The sequence below is a fragment of the Lissotriton helveticus genome, chromosome 3_1, assembly GCF_964261635.1.
Source record: "Lissotriton helveticus chromosome 3_1, aLisHel1.1, whole genome shotgun sequence".
Classification (NCBI taxonomy): domain Eukaryota; kingdom Metazoa; phylum Chordata; class Amphibia; order Caudata; family Salamandridae; genus Lissotriton; species Lissotriton helveticus.
This window is the reverse complement of record NC_136061.1, coordinates 1,087,648,090-1,087,673,808: the sequence shown is the minus strand read 5'-3', so window position 1 is coordinate 1,087,673,808 and position 25,719 is coordinate 1,087,648,090. Positions and strand designations below refer to the sequence as shown.

The following is a 25,719-nucleotide window of genomic DNA, read 5'->3' as shown; positions in this document are numbered from 1 at the left end:
AATGTGACCCCATTGCTTTAGCCCCTTCTGTCACCCATCACATAAGACAGACACCGAAGCTGCCACTCCGAGAAACTCCCCAATCTGCAGAGTATCATACATGGTGTTTTACTATGTTAATGTACAGTAAATGATTTGTGTGCCGTCATCGTTTTTAGGTTTTGCCTGGCGAAAAGATGCGCTCTGCGCATCTTTTTCGCGCAGGCGAAAACCTAATGAGAACTGTAGTGTGGGTTTGGGTCGGCCCTCGTCATTCATTGGCTGGCTCCATAAATGGAGCCTAGCCATTGGACGAGGGGCCTGTCCGTCAATGCCGGACCAGATTCGGGGGCGTTCCCGAGATTCTTTGGCTTTTGCCGACGTCAGCCGAAAGCCGGGAACGCCCCTGAATCTGGTCCGGCATTGCCGGCGCCTGCCTTCCTGCTTCCTGTGGAATCGCCCCTTCCGACTGTACAACCCCCACATCGGGGATTTCACTCGCTGGCTCCGCGGGCTGTTGCTGATGTTGTGCATCGGGGGTTGCGGGCCTGTCTCGCAGCTCGAGCCTGAGCCGCTGCTGCTGCTGAAGCTGCTGCAATCTTAGGCACCATATCCGTGTCACTTTCACCTTCACCTTCGCCTTCACTGCTCCCAGCAAGGTAGGTTCTTATCCTGTTCCCTTCACTCGCCTTAGGAATTGCTTTATAAATATAACGAAGGACCGCCAAACTGATAACAGTGCTGAGAGCGGTTATTCTATTATATGCCGGTTTCTCAGTTTCTTGGCATTTATTCTCTGGCAGACCCATCTCCAAATCAAGGGGCTCTATAGTAGCATCCGCATTTATGGCATCCAACCATTTCTTCAAAAGGATTTGTCAACGTTGCTTAGGTTGGCCGTTGGAGCCCTGAGCTTGTGTGCATTACGGTCTCAGTCAACCGCCATCTTGCTTCCTCGGTGCAAACGGAGGATCTCTCACTTCCCTGGTCCCCGCTGAGCCACAGGAAACCCTACCAGGACCCACACACTGCTTCCGGTTCCAGGCAGGACGATGAGCTACAGAAAGGGAAGACGGATTACTTACTGATTGAAGATGGGACCTAATGCTATTCAGGAAATTTACAATTGTTGCACGCTGCCCAACTTCGGCTCCTCGCTCTGCCATCCACCCTGGTGAATGGTCAGTGCTGCGGTGAAAGAGCACCAGAGATCACTGCTAGCACCATCCCACCATCCAGGGTAGGAGTTCTACCGGAATCCACCCGAAGATCAACTTCACGGACCCAATGCAGCAGTCTCCTACCTGATCATCCTTACTCCGCCCTTCAGCAGCTTTGGTGGTGCAAGCAACCACCGTGAGCCACTCCAGCCCATATAACAGCTGCGAACGTGAAGTCACAGAAGTGTTCCTGCTGACTTCCGCCTGGACTATCTCTTCTCCGAGTCTTACATCGTTAATCTGTGCGCAGGCTACCACCTGGAGACCTGCGAAGGGGGTGAGTGTGGCATGAGGGGCTAAACCCTTATCTGTATGTTTAGCATGCCCTTCTCTGTCGGGGGCAGGTGACCACAACTGTCAATGGTGGAAGCTGACATGTCATGGAGCAACCTCCCGCGTCCTCTCTCCATCTCCCTCCTCATCTTGGCTTCTTTTTCTATCTTTTACTCTTTCTGTTTTCTGCCTTCTCACTCCATTCTGCCCTTACTTTTCTTCCTGCCTTCCCTCTCTCTTGATCTCTCTCTCATGCGTCCTCTCTCCTCCTCCTTATCTATCATGCTTCTCTCTCTTGCACTCTCTCGCGTGCCTTTCCTCTCTATTTGCCTTCTCTCACTCTCTTCTTTCAGTCACCAACTCTCTCTCCTTCTTTTCTTGCCCTCTCTCCTTTTTCATCTCTCTTCTTCCTACCCTTCATTTCCATTTCTCTCTCCTTCTTGTCTTTCTTCACAATTAACTCTGAGGGCCTGATGTACATTGCCAGACAAGGGGGGGGCTCTCTGTGTGTGGGCGGGGGGCTCTCTGTGTGTGGGCGGGGGGCTCTCTGTGTGTGGGCGGGGGGCTCTCTGTGTGTGGGTGGGGGGCTCTCAGTGTGTGGGGGAGGCTCTCAGTGTGTGGGGGAGGCTCTCAGTGTGTGGGGGAGGCTCTCAGTGTGTGGGGGAGGCTCTCAGTGTGTGGGGGAGGCTCTCAGTGTGTGGGGGAGGCTCTCAGTGTGTGGGGGAGGCTCTCAGTGTGTGGGGGAGGCTCTCAGTGTGTGGGGGAGGCTCTCAGTGTGTGGGGGAGGCTCTCAGTGTGTGGGGGAGGCTCTCAGTGTGTGGGGGAGGCTCTCAGTGTGTGGGGGAGGCTCTCAGTGTGTGGGGGAGGCTCGCAGTGTGTGGGGGAGGCTCGCAGTGTGTGGAGAAGGCTCGCAGTGTGTGGAGGGAGCTCGCAGTGTGTGTGGGGCTCGCAGTGTGTGGGGGGGCTCTGTGTGGGTGTGTGTTGGGGGGCTCTCTGTAGGTGTTTGTGGGTGTCAGTTGCGAAAGATAAAGCTAGTGGCATTGCAAATGACAATGCCATTTATTTATGTTAAAAAAAACATAAATAAAAATGTCAAGAGCATTGCCAATAGCTCAAACTTTAACAAAGGCAAAACCATTGCATTGTAAATGCTTGTTTGACATTTGTCTTTCTACTAAATGAGGAGCCCGGAGCTCTTATTTTAGTTGCTAGATTTCTCACAGACTGCACAATTTTTAACGAGACTAACTTGTCATGGTGGTATAGCCACTTTTATAGTCTGCTGTGAATCCCACTAACCCCGCTTGTGTACCCGAATCATGGGATTATCTACCTTTTGATGTTCATATGGGCAGGTAGAATTTGCAAGCCTTTTTCATCAGCCTGTCATTCTTATGCCACCACCACCCGCATGGCATATGGCCCAAAAATGCCTGGAGCTAAACACTCTTTTCCCACATTAAACACCACTTGCGGTTTCTTTTGTTGCCGCTAGAGATACCACAGATTAGAAGCAGTATCCGTCTGAGGAAACCCAGGTAAATACTGGGCCCATGTGTCCCCCCTCCATTTTTATGTGTTTTGGCCAGGAAATAATAGATGCCTTTATGAAACCAGTGATAAGATTTGGACTATTTTCTGTAAAGTTTCTTGGTCCTGTGTGAAGACCCTGATCCCATCATGGGATTCTCTAACGAAAATAAAGTGCAACTTAAACTATGCTTCTGCTGTAGCTGTTGTGCATATTCTCTGCGTTCTGGCCTAAATTAGCATGCGTAATTGTACAAGATTTAAGCAAAAACAAAATAGAAGTCCTTTCATCTTCTCAAATTGAGATCAGCTCTGTGAGTGTCAATTTATTTGTTCGGGTGCATTGCAAGCCATGTTTACAATTAAGTCTGTCTCAATGGTATTCAAATAACCTGAAACCAAACAAGTTACCATTTGCGCATATATATTTAGCACAAATGTAAATGTTTTCTCTGTCTTTCAGGATGGGGAGGTTGATGCAGAAGAACTTCAAAGATGTTTAACACAGTCTGGAATCCATGGATCCTATTCACGTAAGACGAGTGTTGCAATGTTGACAATTATTAATGTTTGTCCTTCCATAATTTCCGTTATTCTATTAGCAGTTTTATTCGTAAGTAGTAGCAGTAGTAATTATGTCTTCCACGCCCAGCAGTTCCCATCCAATCTTCACAAAAATTCCTGGAGCTGTCTCCTCTTGTACCAATTCACAGATCTTTTGTTGCCAGGTGAGACGCCAAAGGTGAGAACCTGAATGTGTCTGGTTCGAGTCTGTGGCAGTAGTGAGAAGCCTTATAATATGTTCATACCTGTAAGGAGGAACCTTGTACAGCTTTCTACCAATTTGAAACTCCACAAAATTTGACACCAATTTATCATTTGCACCCCAAATTCAGCATATTTGATCCATATATTTTATGAAACCTAAAGCTTTAAAAAACAAAATGCTCCACATGCTCCCGGATTACAAGGAAGAACATTGTCCTTACTGTAGCTATTTGATTCAGAGGCTGCAGATTTCTCAGAACGCAGCAGCTAGAATGATAAAGGCAATTCCTTTTCGACAACCTGTTATCCCACATTTAAAATGTTTGCACTGGTTACTAGTGTCTAAATGCATTGAATTTAAAGCATTAGTCTTCATCCACAGAGCTTTGTTTCCAAAAAAAGGTCCTGTCAATGTTAGGAAAACACTTGAGCCTTACCAACAATCTAGATCTTAGATCCAACAACTGTATGCTGCTTTAGGTCGCAAGGCCAGAATAGGTGGCAGATCCTTTACTTACCTCACTTCCAAACTTTGGAATAATATTCCTTTAATTCTTCAGTATCCATTTTTAAAAAGCCATTAAAGACCCGTCTTTGTCATTTAGTTTTAGGCAGCATAAGGTTACTTATTTTGCTGAGACCTGGGATACTCCTATCAGCAGCTGTTCGCTGTATAAATGGCATTATTATTGTTGTTGTTGTTCAACTACATAAAGAAGTAAAGACCTCACTCTTGTAGGGTTCGGTTTTGAGTAGAGCCATAAACCTCTATTCTCGACATTTAGTACTTGGCCTCCAGTTCAGAGCTGTGAAGCAGATTGGAATCTTAATTCCAGTATTGTGAGCCTTAGATGCCTAAAAAGTTAGCAAAACAGACTTGTTTGTTCCACTCTGAGGAGACCCTGAATGTGATTAAAATACTGTTGGAGGTGCCGAGGTCTTGACTGGGATTGCCGCACAGAGGACGGTTTGTGGGAGTGCACAGGTAACTTTTCATGAGGAGAGACAGTGAGAGAATACAGGTTTTGGGACCCTGTTGAATTAGAACAGCGGATAGACTTGCATCAAATTGAGAATTGTTTGTGTGTTTTGGGAGGGGGTACATGGAGAGGAACAGTGCTATCCCATGGAAATAAGGTGCAATCTGCCTTCCTAGTCCTTTTTTTTTTTTTTTTTCTGACTTGGTGCTGGTGGTTTTAGGACTCTGGGCACTTCAGCACTGCTGTCCAGTGTAAAGTGTGTGTGCTTTCTGTGGTAAACATGGAAAGATTGGTCTGCACCGGTTGATGTATTTAATTTACCTGTCAGTCCCTTGTAAAGTGGTATCTCCGATACCCAGAGCCAGAGCTACAGGTGGGCTTGCAGCGCTGATTGCGCCACCAAAGTAGCCTTTCAAACCTGTCTCAGGCCTCTGCCATTGCAGGGCCTGGGTGCGCAGTTTACTGCCGCTGTGACGTGGCACCTAAAGTGCGTGCCACGCCTGTGACCCCCTTTTACTGCATGTCAGTCACCCCTAAGGTAGGCCCTAGCTAGCCCTATGGGCAGGGTGCATTGTAGGTAAAAAGTAGGACATGTTCCTTAAGTGCGTGACATGTCCTGGTAGTGACAAGCAGCCATTTTGGTTTCTCACTGCTGTGAGGCAGCCCTCTCATAGGAATGCATTGGGGATTCTCTGATAAGTGTTTCAGTGGTAATTCCTGATATGAGAGGAGCAGCCTGGTCAAGTTTGGAATAGTGATAATAAATGCTGCGTAATGGTGTGCACAGATTTAGTATCACTATTTTAGAAATGCCACTTTTAGAAGATTGCATTTCTGTGTGCTATGTGTCTTTGCCTACCTCTTGTGTATTTCATGTCTGGCTCTGGAGTGACAGGGGCTGGTGAGGTGTGTGGGTCCAGAGGGGCTAGGTGAGTCTGCGCTAGGCTGAATGGCCAGATCTACATTTGGAGCAGTGGGAGGAGTAGCTCCTGACCCTGAATAGGTCTATGCCTGCATTGTTCAATGCTGGCTCCGCCACCCTGTGGTGTGTCGGAGGACGGAGCCCAACTTGACAAAGGAGGGTGTCGGCACTGTAAACAAAGTGCTTCAGTACCTCCGAGAGCCAGTTGGGACTGGTTCCCCAAGCCCTGTGCCAGGGTTGAACACCGACAAAACATAGTATAAATATTGGGGCTGGGACCCCATGTAAGGTGTGCTGTTTTAGGTGCCTGGTTGTACCTGCTGGGCCCCAGGAGGAACCGCCACGAGGGACTGCCCCTCTGCTGGAGGGCCCTGTGAGCTGGCCTGCCTGGGCCCAGCCTTGCCCTGAGGACTTTGGGGCTTAGCATGTGGGGAGCGCTTTGGACTCTGTACTGCTTAGTCTGTCCCCCAAGGAGAGCGCACTCTGCGCAAGGAGGGCACTGTTCAGATCAGGGGGAGCGCAGGCTGAATTCTTTTATTCTTTCCCTTTGAACCCTAGAAGTGGGCTCACCCATGCCAAAGTGCGGCAGGCACCGGGGCTTACAAACGACTATCCCTGTTTCCCAGGGAATCCTGGTCGGGGATTGCCCAAGTTCAGAGGATGCAGGTGGCCTTGACCTCTCCTCTGAGCCTGGTTTCCTTTCCCCTCCTGCTGGGGCCTTGAAGGAGGGCGCTACATACACTGTGGTGCTCCGTAGAGCAGCTGAGGCCCTTGGCCTACCTATGGCAACTCAAAACTAACCTCACTGAAGCCCTTCAGCTAGCGGCAAGCTCTATGGAGCCTCTGCTGCCGTTCAATGAGGCTTTAACTGATTTGTTGATGGGCACCTGGTCAAGGCCAGCCACGGGGGTCCCTGTGGATAAGAACGTGGCCAGGCATCATCGCCCTGTCTCGGGTGACACTGCCTTTTTAACGACTCACCCAACTCCGTAGAGCCTGGGCACCCGAGCCTCCATCCCCCAAAGCGCATTCCCTACCGCCCAGCCGGATAAGTAATCTAAGAAGCTGGAATAGTTTGGCAAGAAACTGTTTTCCTCTGCCTGCTTGGGGCTGCAGTCTGTGAACACCACATACCTCTTGGGCTGTTACACTCACGCTGTGTGGGACACAGTTGCGCAGACGCTGCCTCAGTGTCCGGAAGAACTTCGGGCAGTGCTTTTCCAAGCTGTGATTGAGGGGAAAGATTCGGCAAAGCTCTCCATCAGGGCTGCCCTGGACACAGCGGACTCACTGGGTAGGACAATTTCCACCATAGTGGCCCTCCGTCGCCACGCCTGGTTACGGTCCAGAGTTCTCTTACGGACATGTATTCTGATGGTACCCGCCTGTTTGGCGATAAGGCAGATAGTGCGCTTGAGCGTTTTAAGGACTCGCTGGCTACGGCCAAGACCTTGAGTCTTTCCACCGCACACCCAGCCACTTCTGCTTTTCATTCCTTTCGTGGCCATGGAAGGGGCGTCCCAACACGTTTGTTCAGCCAAAAGCCTGCGCAAAACAAACCTCAGCGTGGACGTGGTTCCCGCTGCTGCTGGACAGGGGGCCAGCGTGTGGGTCAGTCTACTTCCGCTCCCGCAACATCCGCCTCAAAGCCTTCTTAGTCCGAGCTTTGGGGTCCACCCCATGCCGGTGGGCGGCAGGATTAGTCATCACCTCCCCCACTGGCGTTCTGTCACTTCGGACAGGTGGGTGCTGCAAATCGTCCGAAGGGGCTACTCCTTCCCCTTCGAGACAGCCCCTCCAGCCTTGCTACCTCCGTTCCACCGCATGTCGGGGACCATTTTGCGCTTCTCCAGCAGGAAGTCACGGCCCTTTTGGCCAAGCGGGCCATCGAGCGCGTACCTGGGACAGAAGTAGAACGTGGTTGTTCGCACTACTTTCTGGTCCTCAAGAAGGAGAAAGGGGGCCTGTGCCCCATTTTGGACCTCAGAAATGTCAACCGCTTCCTCCGGAAGGATACGTTCAAGATGTTGACTCTGGCTCAGGTCTTGACTTCCCTCGGCCCTGGAGACTGGATGGTAGCGTTGGACTTGCAGGATGCATATTTTTATATCCCTGTCCTGCCGGACCACCGGCGTTACCTGTGGTTCACAGTAGGCCACGAGCATTTTCAGTTTGCAGTGCTCCCCTCCGGCTGTACCAGCGCCACTCTGGTGTTCACAAAAGTGATGGTGGTGGTCACAGCTCATCTGCGCAGATCAGGGGTTCTCGACGACTGGTTGAAGGCAGGCTCGCCCCAGGCAGTCGTCTTCCACCTCCAGTCTACGGCCGACCTGCATTTGCCGGGGTTCTCCATCAACGTGCCGAAGTCGCACCTGAGTCCGTCTCAGAACCTCCCCTTAATCGGAGCGGTTCTGGATTTGACGCAGTTTTGGGTTTATCCTCCCGAGCAGCGAGTCCGGGATATTCAGGCTATAATTCCGATCTTCCAGCCTCTATCCCGGGTTTGTCAGGATGACCCTCCAGCTCCTGAGCCGAATGGCCTTCTGCATCCTGCTAGTACAACATGCCAGATGGCATGTGCGGGCTCTGCAGCGGGACCTGAAGTTCCAGCGGGCTTAGCATCAGGGCAGCCTGTCCGATAATGTTCAGATCTTGGAGGGCACTGCACGACATTTGGAGTTGTGGCTCAAGTACCGCGATTGGGTCAATGGCAGATCACTCTCCCTCCCCCCACCGGAGCGCACAGCGGTGACTGATGCGTCCCTCCTGGGATGGGGCGGCCACATGGGAGAGGCAGAGATCAGAGGCCTTTGGTCTCCGGCAGAGTCCCGGCTCCATACCAACCTTTTGGAGTTTCAGGCGATCCGACTTGCACTGAAAGCATTCCTTCCCTCTGTCCTGGGAAGTGTAGTGCCGGTATTCACGGACAACACCACCGCCATGTGGTACTGCAACAAACGGGGTCGGGTCGTGGACCCTATGTCAGGAGGCTCTGCGCCTCTGTACTTGGCTGGAACATCAATGCATTACCTTGGTGGTTTAACACCTTGCAGGTTCTCGGAACGCCAGGTCGGACGAACTCTGCCGCCGGTGAATGATGGATCACGAATGGCGTCTGAACTCTGACGTGGCGCAAGATCTTTCTGCAGTGGGGAGAGCCTTGGTTAGATCTATTCGCCACTGAAGAGAACACGCAATGTCCGTTCTGCACGTTGGAATTTTCAAGGTGGCACTCACTCAGCTGCGCTTTTCGTCACGAGTGGAGTTGCGGTCTGTTGTACGCCTTTCCGCCTATACCACTTCTGCCCAGAGTGCTGAAGAAGATTTGGCACGACCGGGCTTAAGTAATTCTTGTGGCTCCGGATTGGGCACGAAGATACTGGTTTCCCGAGCTACTCTGCCTGGCGATCGATCCCCCAATCTGACTGCCTCTTCGGGAGGATCTTCTGTCGCAGCAGCAGGGGGCGGTCCTCCACCCGAACCAGTCCATCCTCCACCTCCATGCGTGGAGATTGTGAGGCGACAGTTGACAGCTTTCGACCTTCCTCCCGAAGTCTGTGATGTCATTCTGGCAGCCAGGCGTACCTCCACCAAGACAGTATATGCCTGCAGGTGTAACACATTTGTGGCATGGTGCGCAGCAAAGGCTGTGGATTCCCTTATTGCCCCTCTTTGTGATGCCCTTATGTTCCTTCTCTCTTTGGGCTAGCAGGGCTCTGCTCTGGGCACTATCAAAGGTTATCTTTCGGCCATCTCCGCCTTTCTACGGCTTCCAGATCAGCCATCTCTTTTTAAGTCCCCGGTTGTTAATCGCTTCCTCAAAGGCATTACACACATGATTCCTCCCATGCCTTTCATAATGCTTCAATGCAGGGGTGTGGAATTTAATAAAATATCTACTTGTCCATGGGGCAGGTTGCTTCATAAATCTACTTGTCCTGTAACAAAATCCACATGTCCCTGTGGTTCCATGTAGTGCAGCGACAAATTATGGCATTATATAGGAGCTCTGATATAGTCTCTCTTGATTATGCAAGGCTCCTACCATAGTAGTGTTTGAATACTTGCAGTCCCCTTATGTTGCCACGTTTCCGCAGATCTACATACTGGGGCTGAAGGTAGTGGTAAGCAATAGTTCCAGGATTAGAAAGCCATTTTGAGTCTCTGCAAACCTACTAACTTGTATGTTTTAAGGGTTTTCAACAACTCCTCTCTAATCCTTTTCCCATTTACTCATGACAATGACAGATGTAAACCTTCTTACAGAGTTGGGAAAAAGTGGTTGGAGGGAAAGTGAACTTCAAACACTTAGATGTTCACATGAGCAAATCTACACATGCATATTTGCTCATGCTAAAATGCAGTTCACAAATATTTTCTATGAGTACTATTTCTTGATCTACTTCTGTAAATTTTTGGGAATTCACAAAAGCCATATAGCTGCACTTAATGCAAGGACATATACCATGGGTGCCCTTTTGAGACTTTCTTTAATAGTTGGGCCCCTAATTCGGTCTGGTGTTGACCATGACCATGACCTTTTGCGTTTATTAAAAGTCTGTCTCCCTCTCTGTATTGGCTGGCTTCACTGTGAGTGACAGCTTTCTGCTTTTTCAGATGGAGCATATCGGCACACAAAGTAATTTTGTTCAGTGCAAGTAACTACTGTGGCAGTGTGTGCTTTTTGAGACCAAAAACAATTTTTGCTTTTGCCAATGTTTGTTATAATGGTGAGGGCCGGGCAGCTCCCACACCAATAAAGGTTTACAAAAACCATGCCAAAACAAGTCACACATTGACAAAACTAAAAAGATGCCCACCAATTTCAGACCAACTGGCTTTGCCATTGCTTGTTTATTTTTGTTTCCAATAATCTTATTGGAACTGGTTACACTGATTCTCCATTATGAATATTTTTGGGAAATACTAACATGCATGAAAAAAATGTTACTAAATGATGCTGCAAAGAAATGGTACCAGACATTTTACAGTAGTTTAGCAAAATGTTTTTTCCTGCTTTCATTTTTTTAAATGAACATTTTATTTTGAAATCAAAGTATCATCAATCTTTCTTTCAAGCTTCTTCAAATATTTGCATCAAATCAGAGAGCATCCTCGGAGGATTATACATAGCCTAATATTGCTAAACCCTAAAAACGTGTGTGCACGTTTTTATACTGGAAGCACTGTCAGTAGTGCAGTTAGCGCTTACAAGATTTACTTTGAAAGCTCACCCTAATAATAAAGGTTTTCAATTAATGAACCATAAATGCAAGTTTGAACAGCATAAACATATGAACAAAAAGATTACCTTACCTGCAGACTGTGCCCTTCTCTGATCCATAATATGGTACTGCAAACTGGCAGCTAAAGGGTTTGTGCTGCAGGGGTGGGCCTACTTGTCCCAAGGACAAAATACACATGAAAACTTGTTGCCCTTGACCCCAAACAATATGTCCTGGGCGTCGGGCTATAGGAATTCCACATCCCTGCTTCAATGGGACTTAAATCTTGTCTTAAACTATCTGATGTGCGCTCCCTTTGAGCCCCTTCATAACTGTTCAATACGTCTTCTCACTCTAAAGACTGCTTTCCTGGTAGCTATCACCTCTGCCAGAAGAGTGAGTGAGCTCCAGGCTCTTTCTTCTAAACCTCCTTTCCTGTCTGTTCATCCGGACAAGGTGGTTTTAAGGACCCGTCCTTCTTTCTTGCCTAAGGTTGTCACACCCTTCCACATCGGGCAGACCATCACTTTGCCCTCCTTCTTTCCGCATCCTTCAAAAGAAGAAGAGGGGCTCCTCCATCTGGACCCAAAATTTGCGCTCTCGTTCTATCTGAAGCGCACACAACAGTTCTGGGTGGATGACCAGCTCTTTGTGCACGGCCCGACCTTTTTTGGCGCCCACATAACCAACAAACGGACCATCTCTCGTGGGTCGTTCTGTGCATCAAAGCATGCTATTTGTTGGCTAAGAAGGAGCCTCCTGTGGTGCTGCGTCACCATTATACCGGGGCAACGGCAGCCACTACTGCCTTGGTACACGGCGTTCCCTTGCAGGACATTTGTCAGGCAGCTACGTGGGCCTCGCTATACACGTTTACCAAGCATTATTGATTTGACAATAGTCCAGAGAGATTGCTTCTTTGGCTGTTCTGTTCTCCATGACTTTCTGGTGTAATCTTGTTCACAGACCCTCCACCGGGGTTGGTATTGCTGGGGTATCCATTCTAAGGTACGGAATCGATAATAACGAGTCTCTTTCAGATGCCCAAGTTACTACTTGTGTAGTAACTTAGTAGAGACATTAGTTTGTGATAGATTCCTTACCGCCCCACCCATCCTCCCCGTTCTGCGAACTGATTTTCTAGGGTATGGTCATCCCTTTCAGGGCCCTAGTTTCATGGCACCAGTGGTCAGTTTCTTGCATGGCTCTGCGTTCCTGGCACGGCAAGTAGTGGACAGAACTAGCGTCCCCGCGCATGGGTGTCGCCTAAGCAGTCTCTGTGAAATAAACTCTGTGCCCGCGGCTGAGGCGGAGCCACACAACGCCACCCTCTGACGTGCAGGGGTACTGCTAACGGAAAAACTTTCCATATCCAGTCTGCCGCCTGGGGATATTCGAAGGTAAGGAATATATCACTAAATATTGTCTCTTACAGTTTTGCAGCGTGAATCTTTCTGCATTCACTATGCTGTGCATATTCCGCAATCTGGTGGTTAGGTCCGGAATCGTAGTCTTTTTTCTCTTTTTTTTTTTTTTTTTGTCGTAGCCCAGGCGGAAGCTACCACCCTTGGGCGCCATCTTCGGATTATTTTTTCCGCTGTTGGGTCTGGATCGTCGCGTGAAGCTCCAGAAGTTTTGGAGAAGGAAAGGAGAAAATACTGCAAATCTTCAACTGAGAAGACCTGAGAAGATCGGGAGAAGATGACCTTTAGAGAGGAGACGACGAAGAAAGGAGAAAATCTCAATCTTCGACGTACTTCGAGGAATGCACACACAGGGGGCCCCCTGAGCGCAGGGATGTACAAGACGCCCTTTAAATTCTGCAAGAACTGCCACCACAAGTTCGCACAGAAGGACCAGCACCCAGTCTGCAACCTTTGCCTACCTATCGACCACGAGAGCAGAGACTGCAACGCCTGCTCCGTCTTCAAGCCGAAGACACTCCGAGTTCGAGAAAGACAGAGGACGGCTCATCACACGATGCAGGGCAAGGGCCAAGCCCCGACGCTTTATGAACTTGGCATCTCCACAGACGATGAGGACAACATCGCCGAAGGCCCAGATGACTTCACGGTCGCTGAGACCGATAAGAAAACGCCTGAAAAGGTAGGAGAGTCTACGACCCCGAAAACTCCCACAGGGCCTCGAAAACCAGAGGCAGACTCTAGAAAGTCTGAGCCCAAAGCCTCGAAAGGAGCACTGGCGTCGAACAAATCGACAACCGAAGCTGCATTCTCCGAAAGAGCCCAGCGGATCTTCCGAGAAGGACTCCCGGCAGCAGAAGACCAGCGAAAAGCAAAGGTCATCGAAGCAAGCACCCGAAAGAGGGCCTTCGACTTCGACCTCGACTTCAACTTCGACGTCGAAAGAAAAGGAGCCAAAGAAAGCTTCGACGGCGCCGCCGAAAAGGGCGGCCAAAACGCTCGACGACGAACAGGCCGCAGAGATGCAGAGAAATAGGCTCGAGGCCGAAATGGAGAACATCCTTCAGAGAAGGAAGGATTTCGATGAAAAAATGAGAAGCTACAAGATCCCCTCGAAGCCGGCAACGACCGTCGCTGAGGTACAGGAGCCCGAGGAGTTCGACGTCGAAGAGCCGCCGAAAACCCCAGAACCTTCGGAGCACGAAGAGGAGTAAGACCTCTACTATACAGAAGGGGATTACGGGGAACAGCAGTCAAGCTTCGGCTCTGGTTCCTCGACGGCCCAAGACCAGGAATGGCAGGACATCGAGGCCGAAAACCCAGAGGAGGCGGTGGAAACATACCCCTCGAGGCCTTCACCACCGGATGACATTGGGCAATACAATGAGGTGGTCAGAAAGGCGGCAGCAGCCTATGGGGTTAAGATGGAAGAGGAGAAGCCAGAAGCAGACTTCCTGCTCGAGACATTGCTCCCCATACAGACAAGAAGCCAGTTCCTGCCCATGCTCAAGAGTATCACAGACCAAGGGAAGGAAGCCTTCAAGGATCCGGCTACGTGCAGATCAGTAACACCGAGGACGGAGAAGAAATACAAATTCTCCTCCCAAGACCCAGCTTACATCAAGGGATCCGTCACAGCAGATTCTATAATAGCTGCAACAGCCAGAAAAAAGGGCAAACGTCCGGACCCCCACCTGACCAGGAAAGCAGGAGGATGGATCTAACTGGCAGGAAGATTGAGAGGAACGCCGCAACGCACTGGCGGATGGCGAACTCCAACGCACTCCTGAATAGGCATTAATACCAGCACTGGGAGGAGATGGGACAGTTGCTCAAGCACCTTCCGGAACAATACTGCGAGAGGGCATCACACCTTGTGGAAGAGGGGAAGAGCATCTCCAATTCGTGCCTGAAGACAGCCTTGGATGGGACAAACATCCAGCAGACTGATGGCTATAGGCATCACAGAAAGAAGGCAAGCCTGGCTCAGGATCTCAGGATTCAAGGCAGAGGTTCAGAACAACATCCTGAACACACCCTTCAACGGTGAAACACTGTTCGGAGCCCCAGTTGATGATAAGCTCACCCAACTGAAGAAAGACAACGTGACGGCAAGGTCCATGGGGGCCCTGCAGTTCAGAGGGATGAGAAGGGGCACTCTTACACGGAGGCCGAACGGCAGAGGTGGAAATCAGCGAGGAGATTCTCACTAAAGTTTCCACCAGGGCCAACAGAGTGACAACCAGGGCCAACAGAGTGACATCCAGGGCCAACAGAGCCAGCAGAGGCAAGCCTGGAACTACCAAAGCAGGGGCCAGCCCTTTCGGTCAAGAGGAAATGGACGAGGCCAAAGGAGAGGCGGTGAACAACCACCCTCTAAGTGACTTCAGACGAGAGAAGGTGCCCCACCACCCAAACCCTCCGGGGGAGGAGCACGGGAAAACAAAGAGGAGAGGGCTACACGGACAATACACAAAGGAACATGTAACACCGGTAGGAGGAAGATTGTTGTTATTTTGCTCCACTCCTGGAGAAAAAATCTTAGACAAGTGGATACTCAATATCATGCAGTACGGATACTGCATAGAATTAGAAAAGAGGCCACCAAACAGAAAACCAAGGAAAAGACAGCACTCGGGAAAAGAGCTGCAACTACTGCAAGAGGAAGCCCAAGAACTGCTCCTCAAAGCGGCCATCGAACGAGTTCCTTTCAAAGAACGGAACAAGGGAGTGTACTCAAACTATTTCCTAGTGCCAAAAGTGGACGCAAGTCTAAGACCCATCCTGGACCTACGGTTCCTGAACAAATACGTCAAAACTCAAAAATTCAAAATGACGTCCCTACAAGAGGTCATCCCACAAATAAAAGCAGGGGACTTCCTGTCTACAATAGACCTCAAAGATGCGTACCTGCACATCCCCATGAACAGGCAGCACAAGCACATGCTAAGGTTCACAGTAAACCAGGATCACTACCAATTCACGACCCTGGCGTTCGGCCTAAAGTCCGCACCAAGGGTGTTCACCAAATGCCAGCAGCAGTGGCCGCACATCTAAGAAGAATGGGGATACACGTGTACCCCTACCTCGAGGACTGGCTGGTAAAGGCAAGCTGTTACAGGACATGCAAAGAGCATGCAGAACAGGTGACAAGAACGCTAACAAACCTGGGGTTCTCCATACACTGGGGAAAATGCTCGATGGAACCAGAGCAGGTGAAGATCTTCCTGGGAGCCCAGATCGACACCGTCCAATGCAGAGTCCTACAGAGCGAGAAGAGAACGCTCAGTCTGTTGAGGGAGAAACGTCACTACCAGAAGGGGCGAGCTCTGACAGTGAGGACTGTGAGCAAGATCTTGGGGATGATGGCATCATGCATACACCTGGTCCCCAATGTATGCCTGCAAATGAGACCACTCAAAGAGTGGCTGCAACAACAATGGTCACAAGCTACAGGAAGTTGGGAGGATCTAGTGGTTGTAACGCACAGGGTGCAGGAAGAGATAAGGTGGTGGACCAAGGAGAGAATAACAGAAGGGAAACCTCTAACACCACCGGACCCAACAGTGACCATCACCACAGACTCATCCCAGAAGGGGTGGGGCGCACACATGAACAGGCTCAGAGTGAGGGGTCTGTGGAGCCCTACAGATGCAGTCAGGCACATCAACTACCTGGAACTGAAAACTGTGTTGCTAGCCCTCAAGGCCTTTCAGAGACACCTGTACAACCAGAAGGTGCTAAGACAAACAGACAACACCACAACGATGTTTTATATAAACAAACAGGGGGGAACTCAATCGTTCCCTTTGTCAAACTTGGCACAGGAGATCTGGAAATGGGCTATACCACTAAAAATAGACTTGCTAGCCATACACCTGCCAGGGAAGGACAATGTAGAAGCGGATTGGCTCAGCAGGCAGACTTCAGCGTCCCACAAGTGGGAACTCAACAGTCAGGAAACAGTCTATTCAGGAAATGGGGCACCCCAACAATAGACCTATTTGCAACACACCGGAATGCAAAATGCCAATACTTTGCATCCAGGCAACCAGAGGCACTGTCCCAGGGGAATGCCCTATGGATAAGTTGGTCAAAAACATTTGCCTACGCTTTTCCCCCGATACCACTGATCCCCAGGGTTCTCAACAAATGCATAAAGAGCAACATGACGCTCATCCTTGTGGCACCACAATGGGCCAGACAGACCTGGTTCTCTCAGATAATGGAGATGGCGCAGGGGCCACCCCACAAGTTCTCAAAAAGAAGAGACCTACTCTCCATGGAAAAAAGGAGAAGTTCTACACCCAGAGCCAGAGAGCCTCAACCTCTCAGCCTGTCTCCTGAGGACTTAGAATTCGCACACCTAAAGCTACCAGAGAGCACCCTGCGGGTGCTGCAAGAGGCAAGAAGGCCCAGCACACGCAAGTGCTATGGGGAAAAATGGAAAAGATTCACTCAATGGTGTTGCAGGAAACAGCTCCAAAGGAAACTGACCAAGGAATCCACGGTGCTAAGGTACCTCACGCACCTAATGAAAGCTAAACTAAGCTCATCCTCGCTGAGGGTGCACCTGGCAGCGATTGTGGCATACACAAGAGGAGAAACAGGGAGAAGCTTCTTAACATCCCAAGTCGTAAAAAGATTCCTGGAAGGAGCTAAAAGAATAGCGCCGCCTAAAAGAATGCCGCCACCGGCCTGGAACTTAAATGTGGTACTGACGGAGCTCATGAAAGCACCTTTCGAACCCATCCATAAAGCATCACTGCAAATGTTGACAATGAAGACGGTTTTTCTGGTAGCAATCACCTCGCTACGAAGGGTGAGTGAGCTGCAGGCTCTCACACTGCAGGAACCCTACATCCAGATACACAGTGACAGGGTCGTGATGAGAACTGACCCTCACTTCATGTCAAAGGTGGTGTCAAGGTTCCACATGAATCAGAGTATTCAGATCCCTAGCTTCTTCCAAAACCCCACCACAAGCGCGGAGAGGTCGCTCCACACCCTAGACGCAAGAAGGGCTGTGATGCACTACATTGAAAGAACGAAGGAGCACAGGAAGACAAAACAGTTCTTCGTGTCCTTCGCAAACAGTTACATGGGCAAACCAGTAACTAAAAACACCATAGCTAGATGGATCGCACAGACCATTCAATTCTGCCACAAACAAGCTGGCCAGGAGCTAACAGGAGGGGCACAGGCCCACTCCACCAGGAAGAAAGGAGCAACAATTGCCTTTCTGGCCAACACACCAATTCAGGACATATGCCTGGCGGCAACATGGGCTTCAGTGCACACTTTCACTAAGCACTATTGCGTGGATGTACAGATGAACAAAGAAGCACAAGTAGGGCAAAAAGTGCTTCAACATATTTTCAACAACCAATGCTCATCTTCCACCCAACCGCCACAAAAGTAGCGAAAACCGCTACAAAATCTATGCACAGCATAGTGAATCCAGAAAGATTCACACTGCAAAACGAATACTTTCTTACCTGTCGGTGTAGTTTTGCAGCTTGAAGATCTTTCTGGATTCACTAGCGAACCCACCCGCCTCCGCCAGAAAGATGAGGCTGGAAAAGAGGGTGGAAACAGATGGAAAAGAAAGCAAGTTGGAACAATTACATGATACGTGGAAACGCTAACGTTGAAAAACGATTAACAAACATAGCCATGGATTCACTACAAAGACAAAAGAAAAAGAGACCGAAAAAAGAATCCGATGATGGCGCCCAAGGGTGGTAGCTTCCGCCGGAAGCACGCCGACGTCACCGAAGGTACACCAAATGGTGGGACGTCGACGCCCACCTGGGCTACGTCAAAAAAAAGAAAGAGAAAAAAGACTGATTCCGGACCCAACCACCAGATTGCGGAATATGCACAGCATAGTGAATCCAGAAAGATCTTCAAGCTGCAAAACTACACCGACCGGTAAGAAACTATTCGTTATATTGTTACACAAGTAGTAACTTGTGTGTTGCGCAGACTCGTGCCTCTGAGAACCCTTGCTCACCCCCTTGGTAGCTTATCTTCAGCGTGCAACTCCCTTGCCCTGACTAGAGTGGTCGTTTCTGCCTGGCTTAGGCGCAAGCCCTAGCCAACCAGAAATCCCATTTCTAACACTAGTCATTTGTCCGTGTCAAGTATGTGTGTGAGCCTTTCTTTTTTCAGAAAACAAGGGCAAACCTGTATTGGTATACAGGATAGGAACACCGGAGCATGCAACAGTTCCTCTTTTTTTATAATTGTTTGTATGAAAGTTTTGCAATCCAAAATTCAACAAGCAGAACCAGATGCATGAAGTGATGTATTAATTTCTTCCAAAGGCAGTTTGATTTGTGAAAGATATATTTATTTCATCCTCATGACGGCAATAAAATCTACAGCCAAAGCTGTTCACTCCCTTTACAACATTACTACTTCAGGCCTACCAAAAATAAAGCTGATACACATATGTAAAACAGCAATATCCTTTATAACACCATTTTAATATAATGGATTGAAATAATTTCAAACAAATGATGGGCTCATGGGCTGAATGTCATGTATACTATAAATGAAAATCACACATGCCCTGCAAAGTCCATTGTCTTAACTTATTGTTAACATTTAAAAACTTATACATTTAATTGGATTCCTATACATGAAAAATCAAATGAATCTCCTCCAGTCCTTACAAAATAAATCCTATTGCAGGAGGTGGGCCCATTTCCACAATGTCTAGCCTTTATCATGTCTATACTGAAAGTTCTAAATACCAGAAAACTCTTTTCATAATTGCATACGTATAAATAGACCCGCATCACTGCTATGTAATCAGTCATAATTATTGCTTATATAAAAAGCATCCCTCCTTAGTATCAAAACATGCATCTTGAAATGAATAGTTAGAAATTAGTAGTTTTTCCAGGAGTATTAAATATGTTCTCTTCCTGAAATATAGCCGAGCTTACCTGAAGTTTACCGTGTTGAAGTATTCCTTTGTGACTGTTTTTCTTTTAAGATTGGAGTCCTTGACTTAATAAGGTAATTTCCTGTAAGTTAAATTTTGTAACTTCACATTAGGCCTTTGTACCTAATTACAATCATACTTATAAATAACTGATCACTCATAATGCCATATGTTAAATCAATTTCCCATGATGATAAAGAATCCACTAGATCCAAGTCCTGGTGGATGAATGCCACTACTCTTATTTGAAAGACAGACATTTTGTAAGGTATCTCAAAAGGAGGGCTGAAGCCTTTTTCCTGGTTTAGATCGCTGCCTTCTGAATGCCTTCTTGCAGAAGGACAAGTCACGATTCTCACTCTGGCCCAGGTTCTGTCTGACCTGCATCCAGGTGACTGCATCTGCAGGACGCCTACTTTCATTTACTGTCTTGCTTTTTGCGGTTCAAGTTGGACCAGTAGCAGTTCCAATTTGGAGTGTTACCCTTTGGCCTCACCATTGCCTCTCGGGTGCTCATGAAGTTGAATGGCCATGGTCACAGCACACCTTCGGAGGACGGGCATTCCAGTTTTGCAGCGTGAATCTTTCTGGTAAAAACGGGGCAAAAGACATAAACAGACTTTTGAAGGAAAAAGCGTTGAAACAAATATTCAAACATTGCCATACTATTCGGAAACAAAACACAAACGGGGAAAAAAAGAATCCGAAGATGACGCCTAAGGGAGGGAGCTTCCACAGGAAGCATGCCGACGTCACAGGAAGGACACCAAAAGGTGGGACGTAGACGCCCACCTGGGCTACGGGGAAAAAAAACAAAGAAAAGACTACGATTCCGGACCCAACCACTAGTCCGGAATAATGCACAGCATAGTGAATCCAGAAGGATCTTGAAGCTGCAAAACTACACCGAGAGGAAAGAAACTTTGTTTTCCCCTAGCTCAATTCCTGGCTGCCTGAGTCAGTCATGCACCACCTCCAGACTACGACGTACCTCCTGCCATCATTTGGGTTCACTGTCAACATGTTGAAGTCCAACCAGTCTCCTTCGCATAGGCTCCCTTTCCTTGAAGCCATTGTGTAGACAGTAAGGTTTTGGTTCCTCCCCCAACCACAAGTGTAGGACATTTGTTGATTGGCTATGATCCATATGTTTCAGTCTCGGTGAAGGTGTCTCTGAAGCTTCTCGGCCGTCTGACACCCTGCATGTCAACTCCTCAAAGTGGCGTATGTGGGCCCTGCACTGTAACTTGAAATCTCAGTGGGCCTAGCATCAGGTGGAACCTGTTGGACTCTGCGACCCAGGGTTTGTGGGACACTGTGAAAGATATACAGTGGAGGAAGTCTGTATTTGAACTGGTGGCAAAGCCCTCTCCCTGCCCCACCGGGAACTGACTGTGGTAACTTGTGCGTCTTGTCTGGGATGGTAATCTGGGAGAGGTGGATATCCAAAGGCCCAGGTCTCAAGCAGAGGCCCTTTGTACATCAGCCTATCGGAGTTGAGTGCAATTCACCTAGCACTGAAAGCCTTCCTACCGTGTAGTGCTGTAGCAATCTGGAAAGGTGTAGTCCTGTGCCATCTCTGGAGCTCCAGGACATTTCTGTTGCCATGAATCACCTATCTGGAGCTCCAGGACATTTCTGTTGCCTTGAATCACCTATCTGGATCTTTAAAGCCAGGCTGGGTGAACTTAGCCAGTTGTGCTGGCAGATCAGAGATAATAATTACACCTTGTGGTGACTCATTGCTTCCTCCAGCAAATGGGAGAACCCGGACTAGATGTCTTCGCCACAGGCAAATGTGCAATGTCCAACATTTCATGCACTGCAGTTTCCAAGAAGACTTTCTCTCAGACACTCTTTCCAGATAGAGTAGAGCACAGGAATCCTGTACACCTTTTTGCCACTGCTTCTCCTGCCTGGAGTGATGAAAAAGGTCAGAAATAACTGCCACAGTCATCCTAGTAGCTCCAGTTTGGGCAAAGGGTGTGTGTTACCCAGAACTACTAGGTATGCGCACCAGTCATTCGATCAGGCCACTATGTCTGTCTGCATGATCTCTTGTGGCAGCAGAAGACCAAAGTCCTGCACCTAAACCTGTCCTCTGCGTGGCAGGAGTTAATTGCGTTTGATCTTCTTCCCGACGATGTAGATGTCATCCTTGCTGCCAAGCACCCCTTTACAAGGTCTTTCTACTCCGGGTTCTGGGACAGGTTTGTACGCTAGTGTGTGCAGTACTGACATATGTCATGTTATTTGTTTTATCTCTGCTATGCAGGGACTTGCACTGCGCACCTTTGGTTATTTGTCACCCCCTTTTGGCATTTATGTTTACCTGACCTAGGGGTAAAAGAAAATGTAGGGTAGTGCCGAAAAGGACTTTTTTGTTTAAGGTGGATAGACCGATCAAGATATGATCTGCACTAACTAAGAACCAGCCTACGGAGAGATTGAGTGCTCATTCCACCAGGGCTGATGCTGCTACAGCTGCAATAGTATTCAGAGTGCCTGTCCTTGACATATGTCAGGTTGCGAAGTGCGTTTCTGTACGCGTTCATGTTGCGACGTGCGTTTCTGTACACTTTAATGAAGCACTACTACATTGACTGACCGGTTCATGCTTGTTCAGTCCTTCAGGACTTTTGGTTCTGACCCATTCCACAGACCTGCCAACTTGAAAGGTGCTGCTCTGGTATCTATTCTGAAAATGAGGAATCTGTGGTTAGAAATGGCCATCAGAAGAACAATTTACTTACCATCAGTATGCTCTTTCTAGTGGATACTCCATCTAACCGCACACAGATTCTTCACTGCCCCACCGCCTTCTCCCCATTCTTTAGAATTGTCTATTTGTGTATCAAAAAAGGTCCCAAATTAGATCTGTAGGCTGGTTTCTCTCATTCTTGTTGGGCTCTGCGTCCGAGCAAAGTCGAGAAAGAAACCGGCATCAATGCATAGTGGTGACGTTTATATGCGTGTCCATCGTCCCTTCCGATGTGGAGCAAAGTCAGCGTGGAAACGCATGGCACTACCAATCTGGGTGCGGGAGCAATGCTGTTTAAATCTTCCGGATCCAGTCTGGCGCCTCGGGTTATTTTAAAGGTGAGCAACTTCTTCCTTTGAAACATCTGTGGTGTATTTCTTTCTGCCTGTGGCACAACCAGGTTCTCCACACAAAACATAGCCTTCCTATGCCCTTATAAAAGGTTGCGGGCTGCTCCGGATGCTAGATGTCGCTGCTACTTTTTTTTGGGGGGGGGGGAGGGGGGTTTATTGCTGAGATTCAGTTGCTCTCTGAATTTTTGGATGTGAATAAATGAGGGTAAACTGTCTGTTCCCTGAAACATCTTGTATAAGGAAAGTGGTCCTTGTTAACTTGCAATTGCAGGTGTTTTTTTTCGTATTTTTTTCTTTAAAGTATTAGGCTGCGGCATTATTAAGAATGATCTCTCACCATAACACACACTTTGACAAGTTAATTCGGAGTTTTCTTTCATTAAATAATTTGTGTATGAGTGTAGGTCCATGGCAGGTTCCTTGTCCTTTCACGTAATTGTGAAAAAAGCTTTGAGTATATTCCATCTCAGTGTATTAAATGTGTGGTCTATGTTCAATAATTGGCTTGTCCCGCTTTGATTGAAGAGCTGCCACCCTCCAAGAAATGTAGTGTTCTGGAATCTTGATGGCCGTATCTGGGGCACAAAATCAAGAATTGCTACAAAAGTTTTCCTCTAAATTGTTGCATAGCCCTGTATACATGATTAACCTGAATACTAGTAAATGGAACTGTGGTAATGATTCAGTGCAGAGTTCTTGGGTCCAGAGCAGGGGCGTAGTATGTGCTCCCTCTTAATTTTGTGTAGAACCCAGATTTACTATGGTATGCATCTGCATCTTTTTTTCGTATTAAAATTCCTTCTGCTTATGGTTTAAAAGCATTCTAAATTTGCTTGATTAACATTAAAATGTTCCTGTGAAACCGCTATGTTCATTCAATGTGTCCTAAATGAAAATAATCAATGAATAGATGTTAAGTCTTTTTGTTCTGCAATTTGTACATTTTAACATAGCCAACATTACATTAAGTATGCATTTGATGCATGATTCCATTTTATTTTTTAAACAAGACTGAAATGAGAACAAAACAGATGTGAGAATGAGTTTTCTGCAGTAGATTGACACTTAGTATGATGACTATTGTAAGAATGGCAACCATTTTGAACAAGTATTTGCAAAACCAGTTGGTCTTGCTTTGCCAATGCTGAGCAGACATAATTGGCTTTGCCAGTGCCTGACTGGCTATTTTAAAGCTATAGAAAAATAATTTCTGTAAGTTAGAAACTGCATCTCATGATGTAGTGTGCATTGTGTTTTTGCATCACTCCGTGTAGTGGCCATTTTGTAACTGTAGAAAACATTCACTGATTTAGAGTTTGATAGACCGTTTACTCCATCACAAGTTTATCAGCTGACCAAAGGGGTCATTTTAGAACAAGATGCCTCTTTTTCTGGAAGTGCCTAATGAACTTTTGCATGGTCTAAACATTCATCCGCTTATTTGCTTTCCAACTTCCTCTTTAAATGAAGTAAAAGGCTTTAAACATTGCACCTTAGCTCATGTTTAAAAATGCCTGTTTTGTTTGTTTTTCAGCTTTCAGCTTGGAGACGTGCAGAATTATGGTAGCCATGTTGGACGTATCCTTAAATAATAAATATCGTTGCTTGTAATATCTTCACCCAAAAGATTGCCTAGTGTCTGTTTTTAATCTCTGATACTTTTTGTCTTCATCTTGCCAATTAACTTTTCACTATTGTGGTATGGCTGTGAAATTAACTTTTGCTAAGCTATTTCGGATTTAAAACCAACTACATATCTCATGAAGCTTTTTTTATAAACTGTCAGAGTACCATTGTCTTCTTCAGATCTGAAGTTTATAAACTTGCAAGAAATAGATGTGTGAAACATTGTATTTGCAAAACCTACTCCTTAGGTACTTGATCAAAAAAGGATGCATTTTTCATTCATGCTTTACAAGATTGCATGATTCGTGGTCCTCAATCTACTGCACATTTGATTTGTGTTAACTTAAAGTTTTGTGTAATGTCTTGTCCAATTGGAATGCATAGATAGCAAGATGCTTGAGCTATCAACATACTTATATTTCAAATTCTGTTCTTTCCCAATCTGTACCCTCAAGCTATAGTGGCTTCAATATGTTTACCTCTTTTGGTGTATTACGAAAACTAGTAGTGTAGAATTGTACACCTACTTTTCTATGTGTGGGATAGCATTCCTGGTCAGAGGAGACCAGAGCTCCATTGCACCTCGGAAAGCAAAAACTTGGTAGAAACCTAAGAGTATTTATGCATGCTTGCTTCTGCACATAGACACAGCCCACAACACATTTCCACACCCTCTTTTGCCTTTAAAAAAAAAAGTTAGTCATGGTGCACAATTTCTATACACCACTCTTAGTCATGAAGCATAGCTGCCATTTCTTTTGATACTTTGACTTCTGGTTGTCGTAGGTGTCTGAAGAGATGGTATCCTAACACAAATATAACATGACACCAGAAAATACATTCCTGGACTTTATACAAGCATTAAAATAGTACATCCAATAGAGTGAACATCCTTGCACTACATAAATAAAAGCTGCAGCCTTTCGGGAATGCATGGGCATGGGTTTCTTATGTGCTCTTAATAGTACAACTGTTCACTTGCTGCCGTTTCATAGGATTGTTGCTGTTTCCTGTTCTCTCGGGAAGGATCTGTGTGGCTCCCAGAAGCCTTTTGCGTGATCCTTAGGATGTATAGTGTTGCTATACTTGCCAATCACTACATTGCAGTACGCCAAGTCATAGATATAAGCTGCATGTAAGTACGTGTTGGAGCTCACCCGCCTCTTAGCTAGAAGTGCCAACAGCGTCTTCAACAAGGCCGACGCTGTCATCGCACCCCACCTGCGAGACCTCATCAACACATCCTTCGACACCACCATCTTCCCGGAGAGCTGGAAGCACGCCGAACTCAGCGCTCTACTCAAGAAACCAACAGCGGACCCCACCGACCTCAAGAATTACCGCCCCATCTCGCTCCTCCCGTTTCCAGCCAAAGTCATCGAGAAGACCGTCAACAAGCAGATGGCCGCCTTCCTCGAGACGAACGGATCCCTCGACCCCTCACAGTCCGGCTTCCGAGCCAATCACAGCACCGAGACCGCCCTCATCGCCGCCACCGATGACATCCGAACCCTGATGGACAATGGAGAAACAGCGGCCCTCATCCTCCTAGACCTCTCCGCGGCTTTCGACACGGTCTGCCACCGCACCCTAGTGCAGCGTCTCAACAACGCCGGAATCCAGGGGAAGGCACTGGAATGGATCATCTCCTTCCTCGACGGAAGAACACAGAGAGTCCGCCTACCACCGTACAAGTCAGAGGC

General features: G+C 47.7%; 1 protein-coding gene across 1 annotated transcript in view; it reads left to right on the top strand.

The window, feature by feature from the left end:
- GCA (grancalcin) overlaps nucleotides 1-25,719 on the top strand; it is a 149,249-nt gene that overhangs the window by 58,988 nt on the left and 64,542 nt on the right. Inside the window, exons 3-4 of the mRNA XM_078681651.1 lie at nucleotides 3,466-3,535; nucleotides 23,925-23,968. Coding sequence (XP_078537777.1) covers nucleotides 3,466-3,535; nucleotides 23,925-23,968 — 114 coding nt within the window. The remainder of the gene's footprint in view (nucleotides 1-3,465; nucleotides 3,536-23,924; nucleotides 23,969-25,719) is intronic.